At 37.0% G+C, this 15,956-nt stretch overlaps 3 protein-coding genes across 3 annotated transcripts; 1 reads left to right on the top strand and 2 right to left on the bottom strand.

The window, feature by feature from the left end:
* Positions 1 to 1,094: 1,094 nt before the first annotated feature.
* On the bottom strand, positions 1,095 to 2,547 carry LOC137034951 (glutathione S-transferase theta-1-like). Its single transcript, XM_067408196.1, has 5 exons — positions 2,424 to 2,547; positions 2,145 to 2,232; positions 1,742 to 1,892; positions 1,436 to 1,609; positions 1,095 to 1,271 (listed from the first exon to the last, which is right to left on the bottom strand). Exons 1-5 carry the CDS (start codon positions 2,545 to 2,547, stop codon positions 1,095 to 1,097), a joined length of 714 nt encoding a protein of 237 aa, XP_067264297.1.
* A 2,955-nt stretch (positions 2,548 to 5,502) lies between these two features.
* LOC137034950 (glutathione S-transferase theta-1-like) lies at positions 5,503 to 7,701 on the top strand. Its single transcript, XM_067408195.1, has 6 exons — positions 5,503 to 5,531; positions 6,264 to 6,373; positions 6,565 to 6,652; positions 6,905 to 7,055; positions 7,188 to 7,361; positions 7,525 to 7,701. The coding sequence occupies exons 1-6, from the start codon at positions 5,503 to 5,505 to the stop codon at positions 7,699 to 7,701; spliced, it is 729 nt and encodes a 242-aa protein (XP_067264296.1).
* A 3,462-nt stretch (positions 7,702 to 11,163) lies between these two features.
* Positions 11,164 to 15,758, bottom strand: LOC137034250 (glutathione S-transferase theta-3-like). The gene is made up of 5 exons (XM_067406982.1): positions 15,552 to 15,758; positions 15,275 to 15,362; positions 14,993 to 15,143; positions 12,200 to 12,376; positions 11,164 to 11,779 (listed from the first exon to the last, which is right to left on the bottom strand). Exons 1-5 carry the CDS (start codon positions 15,673 to 15,675, stop codon positions 11,633 to 11,635), a joined length of 687 nt encoding a protein of 228 aa, XP_067263083.1. The 5' UTR covers positions 15,676 to 15,758; the 3' UTR covers positions 11,164 to 11,632.
* Between the last annotated feature and the right edge of the window lie 198 nt (positions 15,759 to 15,956).

The raw sequence follows: 15,956 nt of genomic DNA, 5'->3' as shown, positions 1-15,956 counted from the left end.
ATCCCTGTGTACATAGCCAAGAGCATGTGAAAGGGTTTAAATTAAAGGAGGGGGAGATACTTAGGGATTGATACAGGACCACAGTGTCCGGGTGCAAGACATGTCTTAAATTCCAACAAATTACAGGATGTCCCTGCTAGTATGGGACAGCTGGCATGCATAACGCATACACACAGAGAGAGAGAGAGAGATGGGATGGGAGCCTATGTAATGTGCCATTAATGCAAAAAAATCTATATATACTTCAAAATGATTTTTTTAAAAATGCAAAAATTATTCTGAAGAGTGAATTTGAAGAGAAACTGAGTTAGAATTCAAATTTATTACATTTTCAGGGAAACGGATTTCTGTATTTTATCCACTTAATGTCAGTTTCACACATAAATGTAGTGGATCTTCTCCATTTGTGCAAAGTTGACTTTAGTGAATGGCTGAAATACATGCGTCCAATACTGTAAACAAATCAAGCACGTGCCACGTGCACAGATAAATCTCAAGTGATGTTCAGTCAAGCAGTGTTTTGAAATTAGCCATTACTAGATATTGTTAAAAAGTCGTTATTTTGGTGCACAACAAATTCTCATCACCTTATAATATTAAGGTTGAACCACTGAACTCACATGAACTGATTTAAATATGTTTTAGTACCTTTATGGATCTTGAGAGAGAAAGTACCATTGCTGTCTATGCAGGCCTCACTGAGCCATCAGATTTCATCAAAAATATCTTAATTTGTGTTCTGAAGATGAACAAAGGTCTTGGGGTGTAGAATGACATGAGGGTGAGTAATAAATGACTTTATTTTCATTTTTGGGTGAACTAACCCTTAACAACAAGGAAGCTAGTCTGGCGTCAGCATAAAATAGTGCCATCATGCAAGGTTGGAAATGCCACCCAAATTAAATCAAATTCCAAACGACTTTCATACAACAGTTTAATAAACAATGAGTTAATATTATTTGACAATTTTAAACGCGATATTGTAAATACAATTGAACAAACTGCATATATCAGACACAGTCATCACTGATCCCATAACGTAAACTGCAGAAACTATTTGCCATGTTAATTATAAATAGTTGTGAAATATATCTTTACAGAGCAGATTGTTTTGAATAGCGATACAGTTTATCTGCGTTTAGATTATCTCGTATGCGGTAGACAATGGCGTGAGCTTCATCAAAGGAGTCAGAGAGCGCTGACTGGACTCGACTCCTCCAGCTCAGCAGTTTGGGTCTGGTCTCCAGAATGTCCCTCCCGCCACACAGGGGCTGAAAGAGACAAGTGACAGTATTTTAAAGCTCTTCAGCCCTATACAGCATTAGACATCTTCAAACATTTCAACACAATGTGAACTAAGGCAGGCAGGAGTTTATTTAAAAGTTTTTTTTAACTGGTCTGTGTAATCATTCACAGTATGTTTAGCAGTATTTACCTGCATGAGCTCACAAGCTGCTAACAGGTCAGCCAATGAGATGTCTTCACCACACAGGAAGGCCTGTCTCTTCAGAAACATGTTTTCCAGCTTGTCCAGTGTGCCATCCAGGTCTGATAGCACCTTTTCAAGCATCTCTGGATTTGTTGGATGTCCCATGCGTGGCAGTAAAACCTGTACAGGAATACAAAACCTGTGAATTCTGCCACAATGAAACGGTGAATGTTGTTTTAAATAGTTTTAGATGAAAAATAAAGTCACAGTTTGAAATGCTTGAATCAACGAGACACATTTCAAACCCTGTACCTCATGCAAGAAGAGTGTGGAAATGTGTGTGCGTGTGTTCGCATGATTCCAGGCTGTGTATTCATCCACTCGCGCTCTCTTCTCTGGCAGTTTGGGGTACCAATGCTCAGGGACGTTATAGGCCGTCGCCAGATACTTCAATATGGCGTCACTGTGACGGGAATATTTCACCAAAAATTACAATTCTGTCATCATTTATTCAGCCTTGTGTCATTCTGAGTAAATAAATGAGAAATTATCATTTATTTTCCAGATTTGTACTATTAATAATACAGATAATAATATAAGAGTTCATGTCCTTGTTGTTTTAAATGCCTAATGATCTTTATGGCTTCATGTTTTCATATTCCAGGCGTTAAGCAAATATTTCATCAGTTTTTTTCTAGCTTCACTTTCTCTTTACCTCTCAGTGAGAACGAATCCATTGTCCTCCAGCACTGGCAGTTTTTGCATAGGGTTGAGTTTGGTGAACTCAGGTGTCTTCTGCTGCCCTAGAGGTTCAAATTCAAGGACATTAAAGTTGTGAAGGTTAAAGTTAAACTAATGAAATTAAGTTTGAATATAAACAGGCTGCTGTAAATGCAGCATAACTATTGTACAGATTTGGATTCACATCATCTGAAGTTGACAAACGCACTCTAACTCGTCCACTGAACAACACACTCACAATAATGCTGCTCACCTTTTCGTATCGCAATGTTTTCCACCGTATGTGGGATTTTGTTGTCTTTGAGGAATATTAATACAGCTCTGCAGGCCTGAGACACGAGATCTAAGTACGCTTTCACTGCCTGTCTGCCAGCCATAGTCAAGTCAAATGTGAGTCCTTCTGTAGATACAAACAAGTATTCCTGTTTGGGACCTCTCAGTCGTTTCACCCCTTATATAGGGCACTGGCCATGTGGTATTACTGCAAATAAATGATAGTACAGGGTGTGAAATGGGGAGAAGGGGGACCACTGTGTTCCATGCAGGACATGTCTTAAATTCCACCAAATAACTGGATGTACCAGCTAGTACTGGAGAGTTGGCATGTACACCATGTATACACTGAGAGAGAGAGAGAAAGAGAGAGAGAGAGAGAGATGGAAGCCTATGTATTAATATGCCACTATGGTGCAAAAAAAAAAAAAAAAAAAAAAAAAAAAAAATATATATATATATATATATATATATATATATATATATATATACAGTGCACAGCATAAATAAGTACACCCCCTCTGAACAAATACAAAAGATCTATTTTCTTTATGATCACTAATACAATTCATGGAAAGATGGCAAAACTAAAATGTATTAAACATATACATAATAAAAACTGAGAAATGTATGTCATTAATAGCCATAAAATAATTAAATTAGCCAATTTTGTTTAAATTAAGGATTGCAGAAATGAGTACACCCTAGATTTAATTCAACAAATGTATAATATTCTAGTACTTAGTATGCCCTTCATAATTTTGAATATACTGCTCTGACCTTTCTTGGCACGGAGTGTATAAGTTCACAACAAATTGTCACATCTGTCCTGTTTAACTCCTGGATGATGAGCTCCTTAAATGCCCTGATCTTTAATGGAGAGTGTTGCTCATCTCTACAGAATCCCCCACAGGTGCTCAAGAGTGTTAAGATTGAGTGCAATACAATGTCCAAGGAGGTTTTTCACCTTGGGAGAATACATATCCTCATTGTCATGTTGAAAAAATGCCCAACAATGCAAGGAATGAGGAAAGGGTAACATCTTCTGTTTTAAGTTTGTGTATAAATTACACAGTGGTGTGGGATTTCATGACAGCTTTGATAAAGCACAACTCCCTTCACACTTTCAGTACTCATACATCCCTATATAGGAGCTTTACTACCACTGAACTTTACTGTGGGAACCAGGCTCTTCTCACTGTACTCTCCTCTAGCAACACCATAACATTTTAGATGCTGTTAGATCCAAAATGACTGATTTAGTCTCATGAGACCAGAGTACTGATTCCCAGAATCTATATTTTGTAAATATGGGCTTTGGAAATGGCTAACTGACTTTATTGTGCTTTAGCTACAGTAGGTAGTTCCAATGAGAACAACAACCATGCATGTCATTTCTGCAGGCTGCATCTTACTCTGTGAGATAAACAGTCACACTTTTCATAGCTTTTGCTGGCTCGCTTGGTATTTCTCCTGCTCTTTGTCTAGCAAAAAAATCCCTCATCACTAAATGAAAGCTTAAAAGCTTAAATTGTCACAAGTCCATTGTTTTTGAATTTCTGTGTTACTTTTGCTATATATTTCCACACTTAAAACAATGATTTGGGGATCTTACCACTGTCCTCTTTTGAGAGATAGGCCTAAGTCTCCTGACAGTTCTCTCCCAAGTGGTTCCATTGTTGTCAGCATTAAGTCTGAGAATGATTCAGTGGGCTATAAAACACTTTTAATTGTCAAGAAATTACTTCTCTTTAAATGTTTTGGTTCAACATACTTACCAGTTGATCAAACATTGACTTAAACTTACACCTTTTATTTAGTAACTTTTAGAAGGGTGTACTCATTTTGGCTACACAACATTGCTGGAACATTATATCTGTAAAGAACCCTAACATGTCTTCTAAGTAATTGAGTAATTGCTGACTTTCAGAAGTTTCAGAGGGGGGTTTATTCATTTATGCTGTGCACTGTGTATATATATATATATATATATATATATATATATATATATATATATATATATATATATATATATATATATATACACACACACACATATAATGCATCCGGAAAAGTATTCACAACGCTTCACTTTTTCCACATTTTGTTATGTTACAGCCTTATTCCAAAATAGGATTAATTTCATTATTTTCCTCAAAATTCTACAAACAATACCCCATAATGATGACAATGTTAAAGATGTTTGTTTGAAATCTTTGCAACTTTATAAAAAATAAAAAATAAGAAAAAAAATAACATGTACATAAATATTCACAGCCTTTGTTCAATACTTTGTTGAAGTACCTTTGGCACCAATTACAGCCTCAAGCCTTTTTGAGTATGATGCTACAAGCTTGACACACATATTTTTGGGCAGTTTCTCACATTCTTCTTTGCAGGACCTCTCAAGCTCAATCAGGTTGGATGGGGAGTGTCGCATAACCTGATTTTGCCGAGTTCAACATGTTCCTGGGTCGACATTTTTGTTGATCCTGGAACAACATTCAAATCAGATTTGAGGGACAAGTTTACAGATTATGTCAAGTTTATGCTTAAAATCATAAATTGGTGCTTCTACTATTATGTTATTCATCTATCATTTCCCTCTGATTTTTGGGATAACTTATGGGTAGGGGTAGGAATAGGGTTAAGACTAAATTTTCAGACTGGGTCAAAAAAATATGTTGACCCAGGAACGCATCTAACTCAGCAATATCAGGACATGCAGGAGTGTCGGTGCACAGCCTCTCCAGAGATGTTCAGTCGAGTTCAAGTCTGGAAAATGGATTAACTGTGTCTTCCTTGTCTACTTCTGATCCAGTCGACCCAAAATGCATCTTAATACCAGGTGTATTCACTCAGTGCCAACTATCCTGTACTAGCTGGGACGTCCTGTGATTGGGTCAAATTTAAGCATGTGCCAAAGAGGACACCCTGGTCCTGTACCCTAAGTCATGTCACAACCACACACCCCCTTTCCCATGGCCAGTGCCCTATATAAGGGTCCCAAACAGGAATACTTGTTTGTATCTACAAAAGGACTCACATTTGACTTGACTATGGCTGGCAGACAGGCAGTGAAAGTGTAAGGGTGGAACTCCTACAGCGGTTCAGACTGTAAGGTTTGCCAAGCAACTAAAGAAACTTTATCAGTAAGATGTTAGAAAACTGTACATTTCTTGTCTATTACCACCCATTGCAACTTATACCAACGACGGAAATAAGTGCAGTTACAATAGCAAAATATGTGGGAGAGCGTTGCTATACTGTGACAATATTGTATTGCAATAGGGAGCACATTAATGTTAATACTAAATCAAAACTAGTTAGCACATCATTTGTAATTGAAAGGGTTTAATGACAATATCTGGTTATGGTTACACTTAAAATAATTACAAAATAGATGTATGAGATAATAAAATCATATACCATTAATTGTACACAGCACGTATGAAAAAGTTACCTGAGAGATAGTGAAGAGAGAGTGAAAGAGGAAGAGAGAGAGAGAGAGGACCAGAGAGGGCCCAAGAAAAGAAGAGCATAAAAAAGAGACCAGAATAACAGTTACAATCTTCTTTTATCCCTTCCTTGACCATGTGACTTAAACCCAAATGTGAGACATTCAAACTGACCAATCAGAAGATTAAAACTTCCCCCACTGTACTAAAGGTTTGACCATTTGTAGAACCCCGATGTACACACGTCTTGGTCTATAGGCCTTGATCACTATCAACCCCTTTGTGCCTTCCAAATGGCCCTTGTAGCAAGAGAGAGGAGGGTGAAACAGTAAAGCAAATGTCTTTGTTCATTTTAAAATATCCTTAGATATTTTCAATTCCTACAAAAGCGTACAGGCCTGCAGAGCTGTATTAATATTCCTCAAAGACAACAAAATCCCACATACGGTGGAAAACATTGCGATACGAAAAGGTGAGCAGCATTATTGTGAGTGTGTTGTTCAGTGGACGAGTTAGAGTGCGTTTGTCAACTTCAGATGATGTGAATCCAAATCTGTACAATAGTTATGCTGCATTTACAGCAGCCTGTTTATATTCAAACTTAATTTCATTAGTTTAACTTTAACCTTCACAACTTTAATGTCCTTGAATTTGAACCTCTAGGGCAGCAGAAGACACCTGAGTTCACCAAACTCAACCCTATGCAAAAACTGCCAGTGCTGGAGGACAATGGATTCGTTCTCACTGAGAGGTAAAGAGAAAGTGAAGCTAGAAAAAAACTGATGAAATATTTGCTTAACGCCTGGAATATGAAAACATGAAGCCATAAAGATCATTAGGCATTTAAAACAACAAGGACATGAACTCTTATATTATTATCTGTATTATTAATAGTACAAATCTGGAAAATAAATGATAATTTCTCATTCATTTACTCAGAATGACAACTGGCTGAATAAATGATGACAGAATTGTAATTTTTGGTGAAATATTCCCGTCACAGTGACGCCATATTGAAGTATCTGGCGACGGCCTATAACGTCCCTGAGCATTGGTACCCCAAACTGCCAGAGAAGAGAGCGCGAGTGGATGAATACACAGCCTGGAATCATGCGAACACACGCACACACATTTCCACACTCTTCTTGCATGAGGTACAGGGTTTGAAATGTGTCTCGTTGATTCAAGCATTTCAAACTGTGACTTTATTTTTCATCTAAAACTATTTAAAACAACATTCACCGTTTCATTGTGGCAGAATTCACAGGTTTTGTATTCCTGTACAGGTTTTACTGCCACGCATGGGACATCCAACAAATCCAGAGATGCTTGAAAAGGTGCTATCAGACCTGGATGGCACACTGGACAAGCTGGAAAACATGTTTCTGAAGAGACAGGCCTTCCTGTGCGGAGATGACATCTCATTGGCTGACCTGTTAGCAGCTTGTGAGCTCATGCAGGTAAATACTGCTAAACATACTGTGAATGATTACACAGACCAGTTAAAAAATCTTTTAAATAAACTCCTGCCTGCCTTAGTTCACATTGTGTTGAAATGTTTGAAGATGTCTAATGCTGTATAGGGCTGAAGAGCTTTAAAATACTGTCACTTGTCTCTTTCAGCCCCTGTGCGGCGGGAGGGACATTCTGGAGACCAGACCCAAACTGCTGAGCTGGAGGAGTCGAGTCCAGTCAGCGCTCTCTGACTCCTTTGATGAAGCTCACGCCATTGTCTACCGCATACGAGATAATCTAAACGCAGATAAACTGTATCGCTATTCAAAACAATCTGCTCTGTAAAGATATATTTCACAACTATTTATAATTAACATGGCAAATTCGGGATGAATAAACATTTTAAGATTTTACAAAAAATTAAACATATAAATGAAAATCAGACTCAGTGACTGGACTGATAGATAAGTTTGCAAAGAATCACATTTGCTGTACATTGACAAGGTTCACAAACATTGTTCATACTGGTAACAACACCAATATCCTATAAACATCTTTGATCTATTTTCCAATAAATAGCCTATACTAGTCAAATTATAATAGTTTCATTTTTTTACCTATGATACTGTATGAATAGCAAAAAAGTCTGTCAGAGCTGCCATAGTTTTGTAAAATTATTTTAAAATGATCAACATGACAACACAATATACTATATTATATTACAGTATACTTCTATACTAAACACTTAGTTGCAAATATAACATTTAAAAAACACGGATATATATATATATATATATATATATATATATATATATATATATATATATATATATATATATATATATAGGCCTGTATGCATTACAATATTGTAAAAGTATTATAACATTATAAAAGTAATACAATATTGCATTACTCCCTAAAAAAGTAACTAATTACATTAGTTACTTTTTATGGAATGTAATGTTACGTTACTTTTGCATTTTTCTCACCTAGGCATTCTTGTTTGTTTTATAATAACAAGAGTTCCATAATTGGCAAATGTAAAGGCCTTTTCACCAAAAGTGAAATAAATAAGCCTGAAGGAAATGTAAATTCATACCCGTACAGTAGAGGGTGCAACTCAAATAAACCTTTCAGCTGTGCTGCCATTCTGGATTGAAGAAAAATAGGATACAGGAGAAGTTTAAATGAAACACAAATGTGATGTTTATTTTAAGTCATTTTCACTTATGGGTATGGTTGAATTGTATCATCAAAGGTCAGCAACAAAAACAATGGTTAATAAAGTGACATATAGTAGACAACACACACAACACCTCTGCACTTACTCATGATTTCTCTCAACATGGGGGCAGGAGAACTGTCATTCAGTAAATAGGAAAACAAAATAACTTGCGTTATTTATTTGAAAAAATAACCCCGATATTGTGTTGTAAATTTATGCATTATGCATTACTTTGAACATTCACTGATGCTCCAGAAGGAAACACGATGCATTAAGACCCGGGGGGTGAAAAAAACATTTGAATTTGAAGATCAAGGAATATTGTACTTAAAACATTTAAGTGTGTTCTGTTGCTTTCAAAATGAATGAAGGAAAAAAAGGATATTTAAACAAAAGACAAATTTGGACATCTTTATCCTGTTCAAAAGTCCCCAGTTTCACAGACAAGGCTTAAGCTAGTCCCAGACTAAAATGTATGTTTGAGCTTATTAACTGAAAGTAACTTGTACTGACATATCTTAAAATATGTCATAGCCATTGTTTTGTCTCAGGATGCACACCAGTAATGTTTTTTTTTTTTTTTTTCAGTGAACGAATATAAAAGCTACTTAAACGTCCTAATCCAGGCTTAATCTAAGCCTGGTCTGTGAAACCAGTGGCCAGTTGCATAAACTGCTTAGACTAGGCTTAAAACTAAAGTCATCTACTTTTTTCTTCAAGACTGGTACTAACTTTGTAAAGTCAGTTACATAAAAAGGTAGATCAGCCTAATTTGAATCAGAAAAGTAAGACTGATTAGCCCTAACTAAGTGCTAGTTGGTCAAATAGATCTTAAGTCACAGTCTTAACATTGAGGCTAAGTTTATGCAACCGGCCACGGGCCTTAAAGTTTTAAAACATTTTGAATCCACACTGAATCATCCCAACTTGCACAGAATGGTGGCGCCAAAGCACAATGTGTCTTCATATCAATGATATTAAAAATCTATTCTACTGTTAAAAAAGAAAATTAAAACACTAAATCTGATTTTGGAGGAATGTTGCTCATTAATTTTTGATATTTCATTTTTTGTTTCTCATATTCTTAGAGAGCAGGGGCCTCATTTATAAAATGTTGTGTAGAAACCTAAGCACTTTTCCACATTAAAGACCGTGTTTCCCAGCCCTGTTCCTGGAGGCACACCAACAGTACACATTTTGAATGTCTCCCTTATCTTAACCATATATTTCTGGTCTTGGAGTTTCTACTGATGAGTTGAATTAGGTGTGTTTGATTAGGAAGATTTGGAAAATGTGCACTGTGTGCCTCCAGGAACAGGGGTGGGAAACACTGGCCTAGTAAGACCTTAATGGACTATATGCACGGAGCGTTCTTTTGAACTTCCGCATTAATATAAGCCAGCTCGAAAACTTCCGGTGAGATGTCATTTGCTGGTGTGTTGAGCATCAGTAGTGTAATACTTAGTTTATAATCAGAATATAGTCACTTAAATAGTCAGGCATAGCATTAATTTAGTTATTCAAACGTAAGACAGCTTCGAAAATAAATAAATAAAGACATACCTCAATGTTCCTCCTCGGCTAAATTCAATTCGACCATTATAGTTTTCACACTTTTATGTGAAAAAAAGCTTCAAAAATTAAATATTTATTGTGCACTTTAGTTAGATTAATTGAATAAAATGTGTGTTTTCACAAGTGTGCTGAAATCATTGATCTTGCGCTGCACTGACTGACATCTGCAGTGATTACAAAGGGAGAGCGCGGTGCTCACTTTCTGTGTAATTCACAATAAAAGTTATTGTTTTTCATAAGATTTTGTGAGTATTTCATACTTCACATTGACAAAATGTTTTTTCAAACCTAGTTATTTTATAATGTTTAATATTTAGTCAAAAACAAAGTGAAAAACGTTTAGAGGAAATGGCTGATATGTGCGCAAATAAATACTACTTTGCCGCCACCTGCTGGTTATAGTGCTAATTACTGTCTTTTTTATTTTTAAATAAGTGTTTTTATCAAATGTTAAATTTCCTACATTTTTAAACGTTCGGTTTTACAATGGGGACAATCTCAGAAGGATGAACAAATTATGTTTGTGGTCATCGCATTAAAGTCCTGGGGAAAAAATGTGTGTGTGTGTGTGTGTGTGTCTCTAATTACAGACACGCATTTTTAAACAGTCCCAATAGCTTCGTCTTTATTGCAATCAATAAAACTGGCTTATTGGCAAATTAGGTAAATGTAATAACTGCATTAAAATATAAATACAACATTAAAAGTCAACCATAGATGGTTTTGTGTCGATGTACAACGACTACAGAATGAACAGCTAACAGTTCACCGGAAGTGCCCGAGCTGGCTTAACGACAACCAGGAAGTAACCCGTGCATATAGTCCATTAGCTGGTTCAGGTGTGTTAATTGAGACTGGAGCTAAACTCTGCAGGACAGTGGCCCTCCAGGAGCAGGACTGGACACCCCTGCTCTAGCGGTACTCTGATGTCATACACCATACAAGTTCTACAAGTATGTGAATGCTTTTTACAATACAAAATTGTTACAGTAATTACGACAGAGCATGAACGCACCTTTACTACAGTTTGCATCAAAAGTGAATATATGCAACTTAAAGTTTATTAACTGATACAGTTTTAATTGGACCTTTTCATTACAGAAAGATAAGGCACAAGAGTGAGAAGACAAACCATCATTCACAAACATTCACTCTTGTAGATACATATTTGTACCATTTCCTCGTCAACAATAAAATGTTTTTTACATTTTCTTCTCCTCATATTATAAAAATGTATTACTTAAATCATCACAAACCATTCCATTTATTAATTTAGCAAACCATGCTACCATTTGTTATATCCAAACTTGTGGATAATTAATGCCTCACTTCAAATCATATATTGATCAAACTAGACAGATACATCCTTAAGTAAATGGCAGAAACACCTTGCCATGTTAGTCATACTGAATTAATATTTTGTGAAATATATCAACTGTATAGAATTAATTGCTGTGAATAGAGAGACTTGATTTTTCATAGTTTAGCTGTGAATTTGTCTCTTAAACGGTAGACAATGGCGTGAGCTTCATCGAAGGAGTCAGAGAGCGCTGACTGGACTCGACTCCTCCAGATCAGCAGTTTGGGTCTGTTCTTCAGAATGTCCCTCCCGCTGCTCAGAGGCTGAAAGAGACAATCGAATGATATCAAAGATGCAATGGCTTGTAGGCACATGTGTCTTTGGGTCTATTTATGTTTTTGAGTATTCAGTTTCGTTTTAATGAATGCCGCATTACTATGGAGGAACACAAGCGTCTCGGAAATAGTAAATACTGAGTCTGTCACAACCTGTCACTCACATGAGATCCACCAATAGCAAACCACAACCATCCAATCATTTCCCCATGGGCAATATCAAGTACCGCCCTACAATTTTTCTTGTTCGAGAAGCCGTTTTACTTAGATATACATCACAATACTATATTGTCACAATACTATATACATACATATACATCGCTACTATCGCAACGTCCATTTCATGCTGACTTTAAAAGCTTAAAATTAGGTCACTATTCAGAATGTTTAGCAGCTCTTAGTATTTACCTGCATGAGCTCACAAACTGCTAACAAGTCAGCCAATGAGATATCATCACCGCACAGGAAGGCCTGTCTCTTCAGAAACATGTTTTCTAGCTTGTCCAGTGTGCCATCCAGGTCTGATAGCGCCTTTTCGAGCTTCACAGGATTTGTTGGCTGTCCCATCATGAGTGGAAATAAAACCTGTACAGGAATACAAAACCTGTGAAGTCTGCCAGAATGGAACGTTTTAAAGGTTAAAAGGTAAGTTGAAAACAACATTGATATGTTCGATCTTAGCGGAATAGATACAGGACTTGCTACTGCCAATACATACACGACACACTACTGTGAGTAAGTAAGACATGCTGCTGCTGTACAATATAGCGTACGTGAATTACCCGTAGCAGATCTATACAGGTGGAGCTGGGGAAGGTGGAGAGTTTCTGAAAGTGTGCTGCAACTGCTACAGCAAATGCTGAACGTTGAAGGTTGAGCAGCGAGCTCACTGGCTACTGATACAGTAGGAACCAATTAGGTGTGTCCAATAGAGAATGATGTGATTTCAAGCAAATTGAGTTAGGCTTATGTTCACACTTGGCATCTTTTTTGAAGCTGCCAGCATCTGTTTTACATTATAATCCTATGGAGTAAACCATGTTTTTTAAATGCCACCGCTGACGTCTTTTTCTGCAGCTTGGAGCGTCTTTTCAAGTTGAAAAAAGTTCAACTTTTTGGAAAAAATGCCCTATGTCAAGCGCCTTTTTGACAGGTGACCAATGACAAGAGAGTAGCGAGACATGACGCTTTCATAACAACAAGAAAAAATGGAGAAGGTGCCGGTAGATGGACTTATTGTAGCTTATAAAGAGGCTGTGTGGGCACAGATTGGACGGATCCTTAGTTGTTCAGGTAAGTGTATCATCAACTACTTGTCGTTAACAAAACTATCACCTGCTCAGCAACAGTTATCAATACCGTAATATACGCTTGCCGTTATACGCTAGCTGTTGTTATATCGCCCTCTGTTGCTATTTGGAACCAAACACTGCCAGCTTTTTTTTTTTCACTAAAAATGTGCCCTTGTCAACTTTTTCTTGTCAAAAAAGATGCCAAGTGTGAACACGACTTTAAAGGGTTAGTTCACCCAAAAATGAAAATAATGTCATTTATTACTCACCCTCATGTCATTCTTCACCTGTAAGACCTTTGTTAATCTTCGGAATTCAATTTAAGATATTTTTGGCTCAGTGAGGCCTCTATAGACAGCAAAGCCATTGAAACTCTCAAAATCCATAAAGGTACAAAAAACTTATTTGAAACAGTTCATGTGAGTTCAGTGGTTCTATCTTAAAGTCCCCCTGAAATCAAAACTTAAGTTTTTTAGCTTTTAGCATGAATATGTTAGCCTTAAGGTTATGAATAAGCTGGTGTGTTCCAAAGCAATAACAAAATTAGCATTTAGGAGATATAAGCATTCAAAACGTACAGTCTCTCACTTCCGCTAAAATGGATCACGGATTTTCATGACATCACATCGCACTCCAGCTTCTCATTAGATCTTCTGTCCAATCAAATGCTCTTTAGAATCTAAAGTGTCCCGCCTCCTCCTACACGCTTACAGATGCTGAAGCTGGCTGAAATCGGTCATTTGTTCACACATTTACTAGTTTCTACATGGCGAATGGCACATAGTGCACTATATAGAGAATAGGGAACGATTCAGACAGTGTAAATATGCTTTCCACTGACGCAAATGAAGTCCGTTTTTTGCGTTAGTGTCACATGAACCGCTGCAGCGCGAGCAGCACAGTCTGCTCTGGCCCAGGGACACGAGGGCACAGAGCGGATCATATCCGCGAGTCGTCTCAGACCACGAAAGGTATCAGACCCATTTAAATTCTGCACAGAATGCTATATTTTACAGATGTACAGGACACTAGGAGGAGAAACAGTTCGAGATTAAAAGGTTTTACTGAGTTTAATGGCTCTGGCCGAGCTGTTATATAAACAAAACGCTATTGGCTATTTAAAAAAAGGGGTGGGGCTGTTCAATATATCGCCCTGTCTTCCTGTTTCAGTTGAAATTGTGTGAACACAAAAACACTGTGTGTTCCAGGACACTTCAGCGGGCCTTTAATATTATAAAGCGACAAGAATACTTTTTGTGTGCCAAAAAAACAAAATAATGACTTTCAAAACACTGATTTCAAAACACTGCTTCATTAAGCTTCTGAGCGTTATGAATCTTTTGTATCAAATCAGTGATTCGGATCTCCAATCAAACGGCTAAACTGTTGAAATCACGTGACTTTGGCGCTCAGATCCACTGATTCAATACGTGAAGCGCTCAAGCATTGTTTTGAAATCGGCCATCACTAGATATTGTTGAAAAGTCGTTATTTTGGGTTTTTGGTGCACAAAAAATATTCTTGTCGCTTTATAATGTTAAGATAATGTAATGTAATAGATAATATAATGATAAAAGATAATATAATGTAAAAGATAATATAATGTTCAAATGTTTTTAGTACCTTTATGGACCATGAGAGTTTGAATGGCTTTACTCTCAATAGAGGCCTCAGTCTCAATCAAGCTATCGGATTTCATCAACAATATCTTAATTTGTGCTCCGAAGATGAACAAAGGTCTTACAGGCGTAGAACGACATGAGGGTGAGTAATAAATGACATTTTTGGGTGAACTAACCCATTAAAGACCTATCAGCCTGTGCCAGTTTCATGACAGAACTTTGTATGAATAAAAATGTTAGTTAAAATCCTTTTTTGATGAAGTATAGCCTGTCTGCTCAAACCCCACCTCATGCAAGAACACTGTGGAAGCATGTAAACGTGTGTTCGCATGATGCCAGGCTGTGTATTCATCCACCCGCGCTCTCTTCTCTGGCAGTTTGGGGTACCAGTGATCAGGGACATTATAGACTGTCGCCAGATACTTCAATATGGCATCACTGTGACAGAGAATGATAAATAATAGAATAGGTTAATAACAGAAACAATAATTCTAACTACTATTAATAGCAATAATAATTTCCATTTTAAACTTCCAAATGTTCTTTTTCCAGCTACACTCACTAATTACCTCTCAGTAAGAACAAATCCATTGTCTTCCAGCACTGGCACTTTCTGCATGGGGTTGAGTTTGGTGAACTCAGGTGTCTTCTGCTGCCCTACAGTTTCATGTTTAAGGCATGGTGAATGGTTAATTTAGAATAAAGTTCAGTAAATTAAGTTAACAATAAATGTATACAAAGTTTTGGAAGTTAACCTTTGTACAGGCTTGGATTCAAACCATCTGGACTTTACAAATGCATTGCACAACCTCCACTGAACAAATCTCTCACAATAATGCTGCTCACCTTTTCGTATCGCAATGTGTTCCACCGTATGTGGGATTTTGTTGTTTTTCAGAAATATCAGCACAGCCCTGCATGGCTGCGACATGAGATCTAAATAGGCTTTAACTGCCTCTCTGCCAGCCATAGTGAACTTCAAGTGTGTCCTCCTGTACTCTAGACAGAAACAACATGTATTCCTGCTTTGCCAAGCGTCACTGGTCGATAGTCCAATCACAAGCTGCTTAAAGAAAATGACACAAAGGTGTCTTCCTGCAGGGGGCGGATAGAGGCTCACACGCTAAACGCATCAAAACCAAAAACGTTGTCTTATTTGAGACATTTGTACTCTAAATAGAATATTATTTTAAATATATTAAGTGCAGTGATTAAAACTGGCATTCTCCTAGTGTAATCTCTATAAAATTA

The sequence above is a fragment of the Chanodichthys erythropterus genome, chromosome 13, assembly GCF_024489055.1.
Source record: "Chanodichthys erythropterus isolate Z2021 chromosome 13, ASM2448905v1, whole genome shotgun sequence".
Classification (NCBI taxonomy): domain Eukaryota; kingdom Metazoa; phylum Chordata; class Actinopteri; order Cypriniformes; family Xenocyprididae; genus Chanodichthys; species Chanodichthys erythropterus.
Note: the sequence above shows the minus strand (reverse complement) of the source record. Positions and strands in the feature narration are given on the sequence as shown.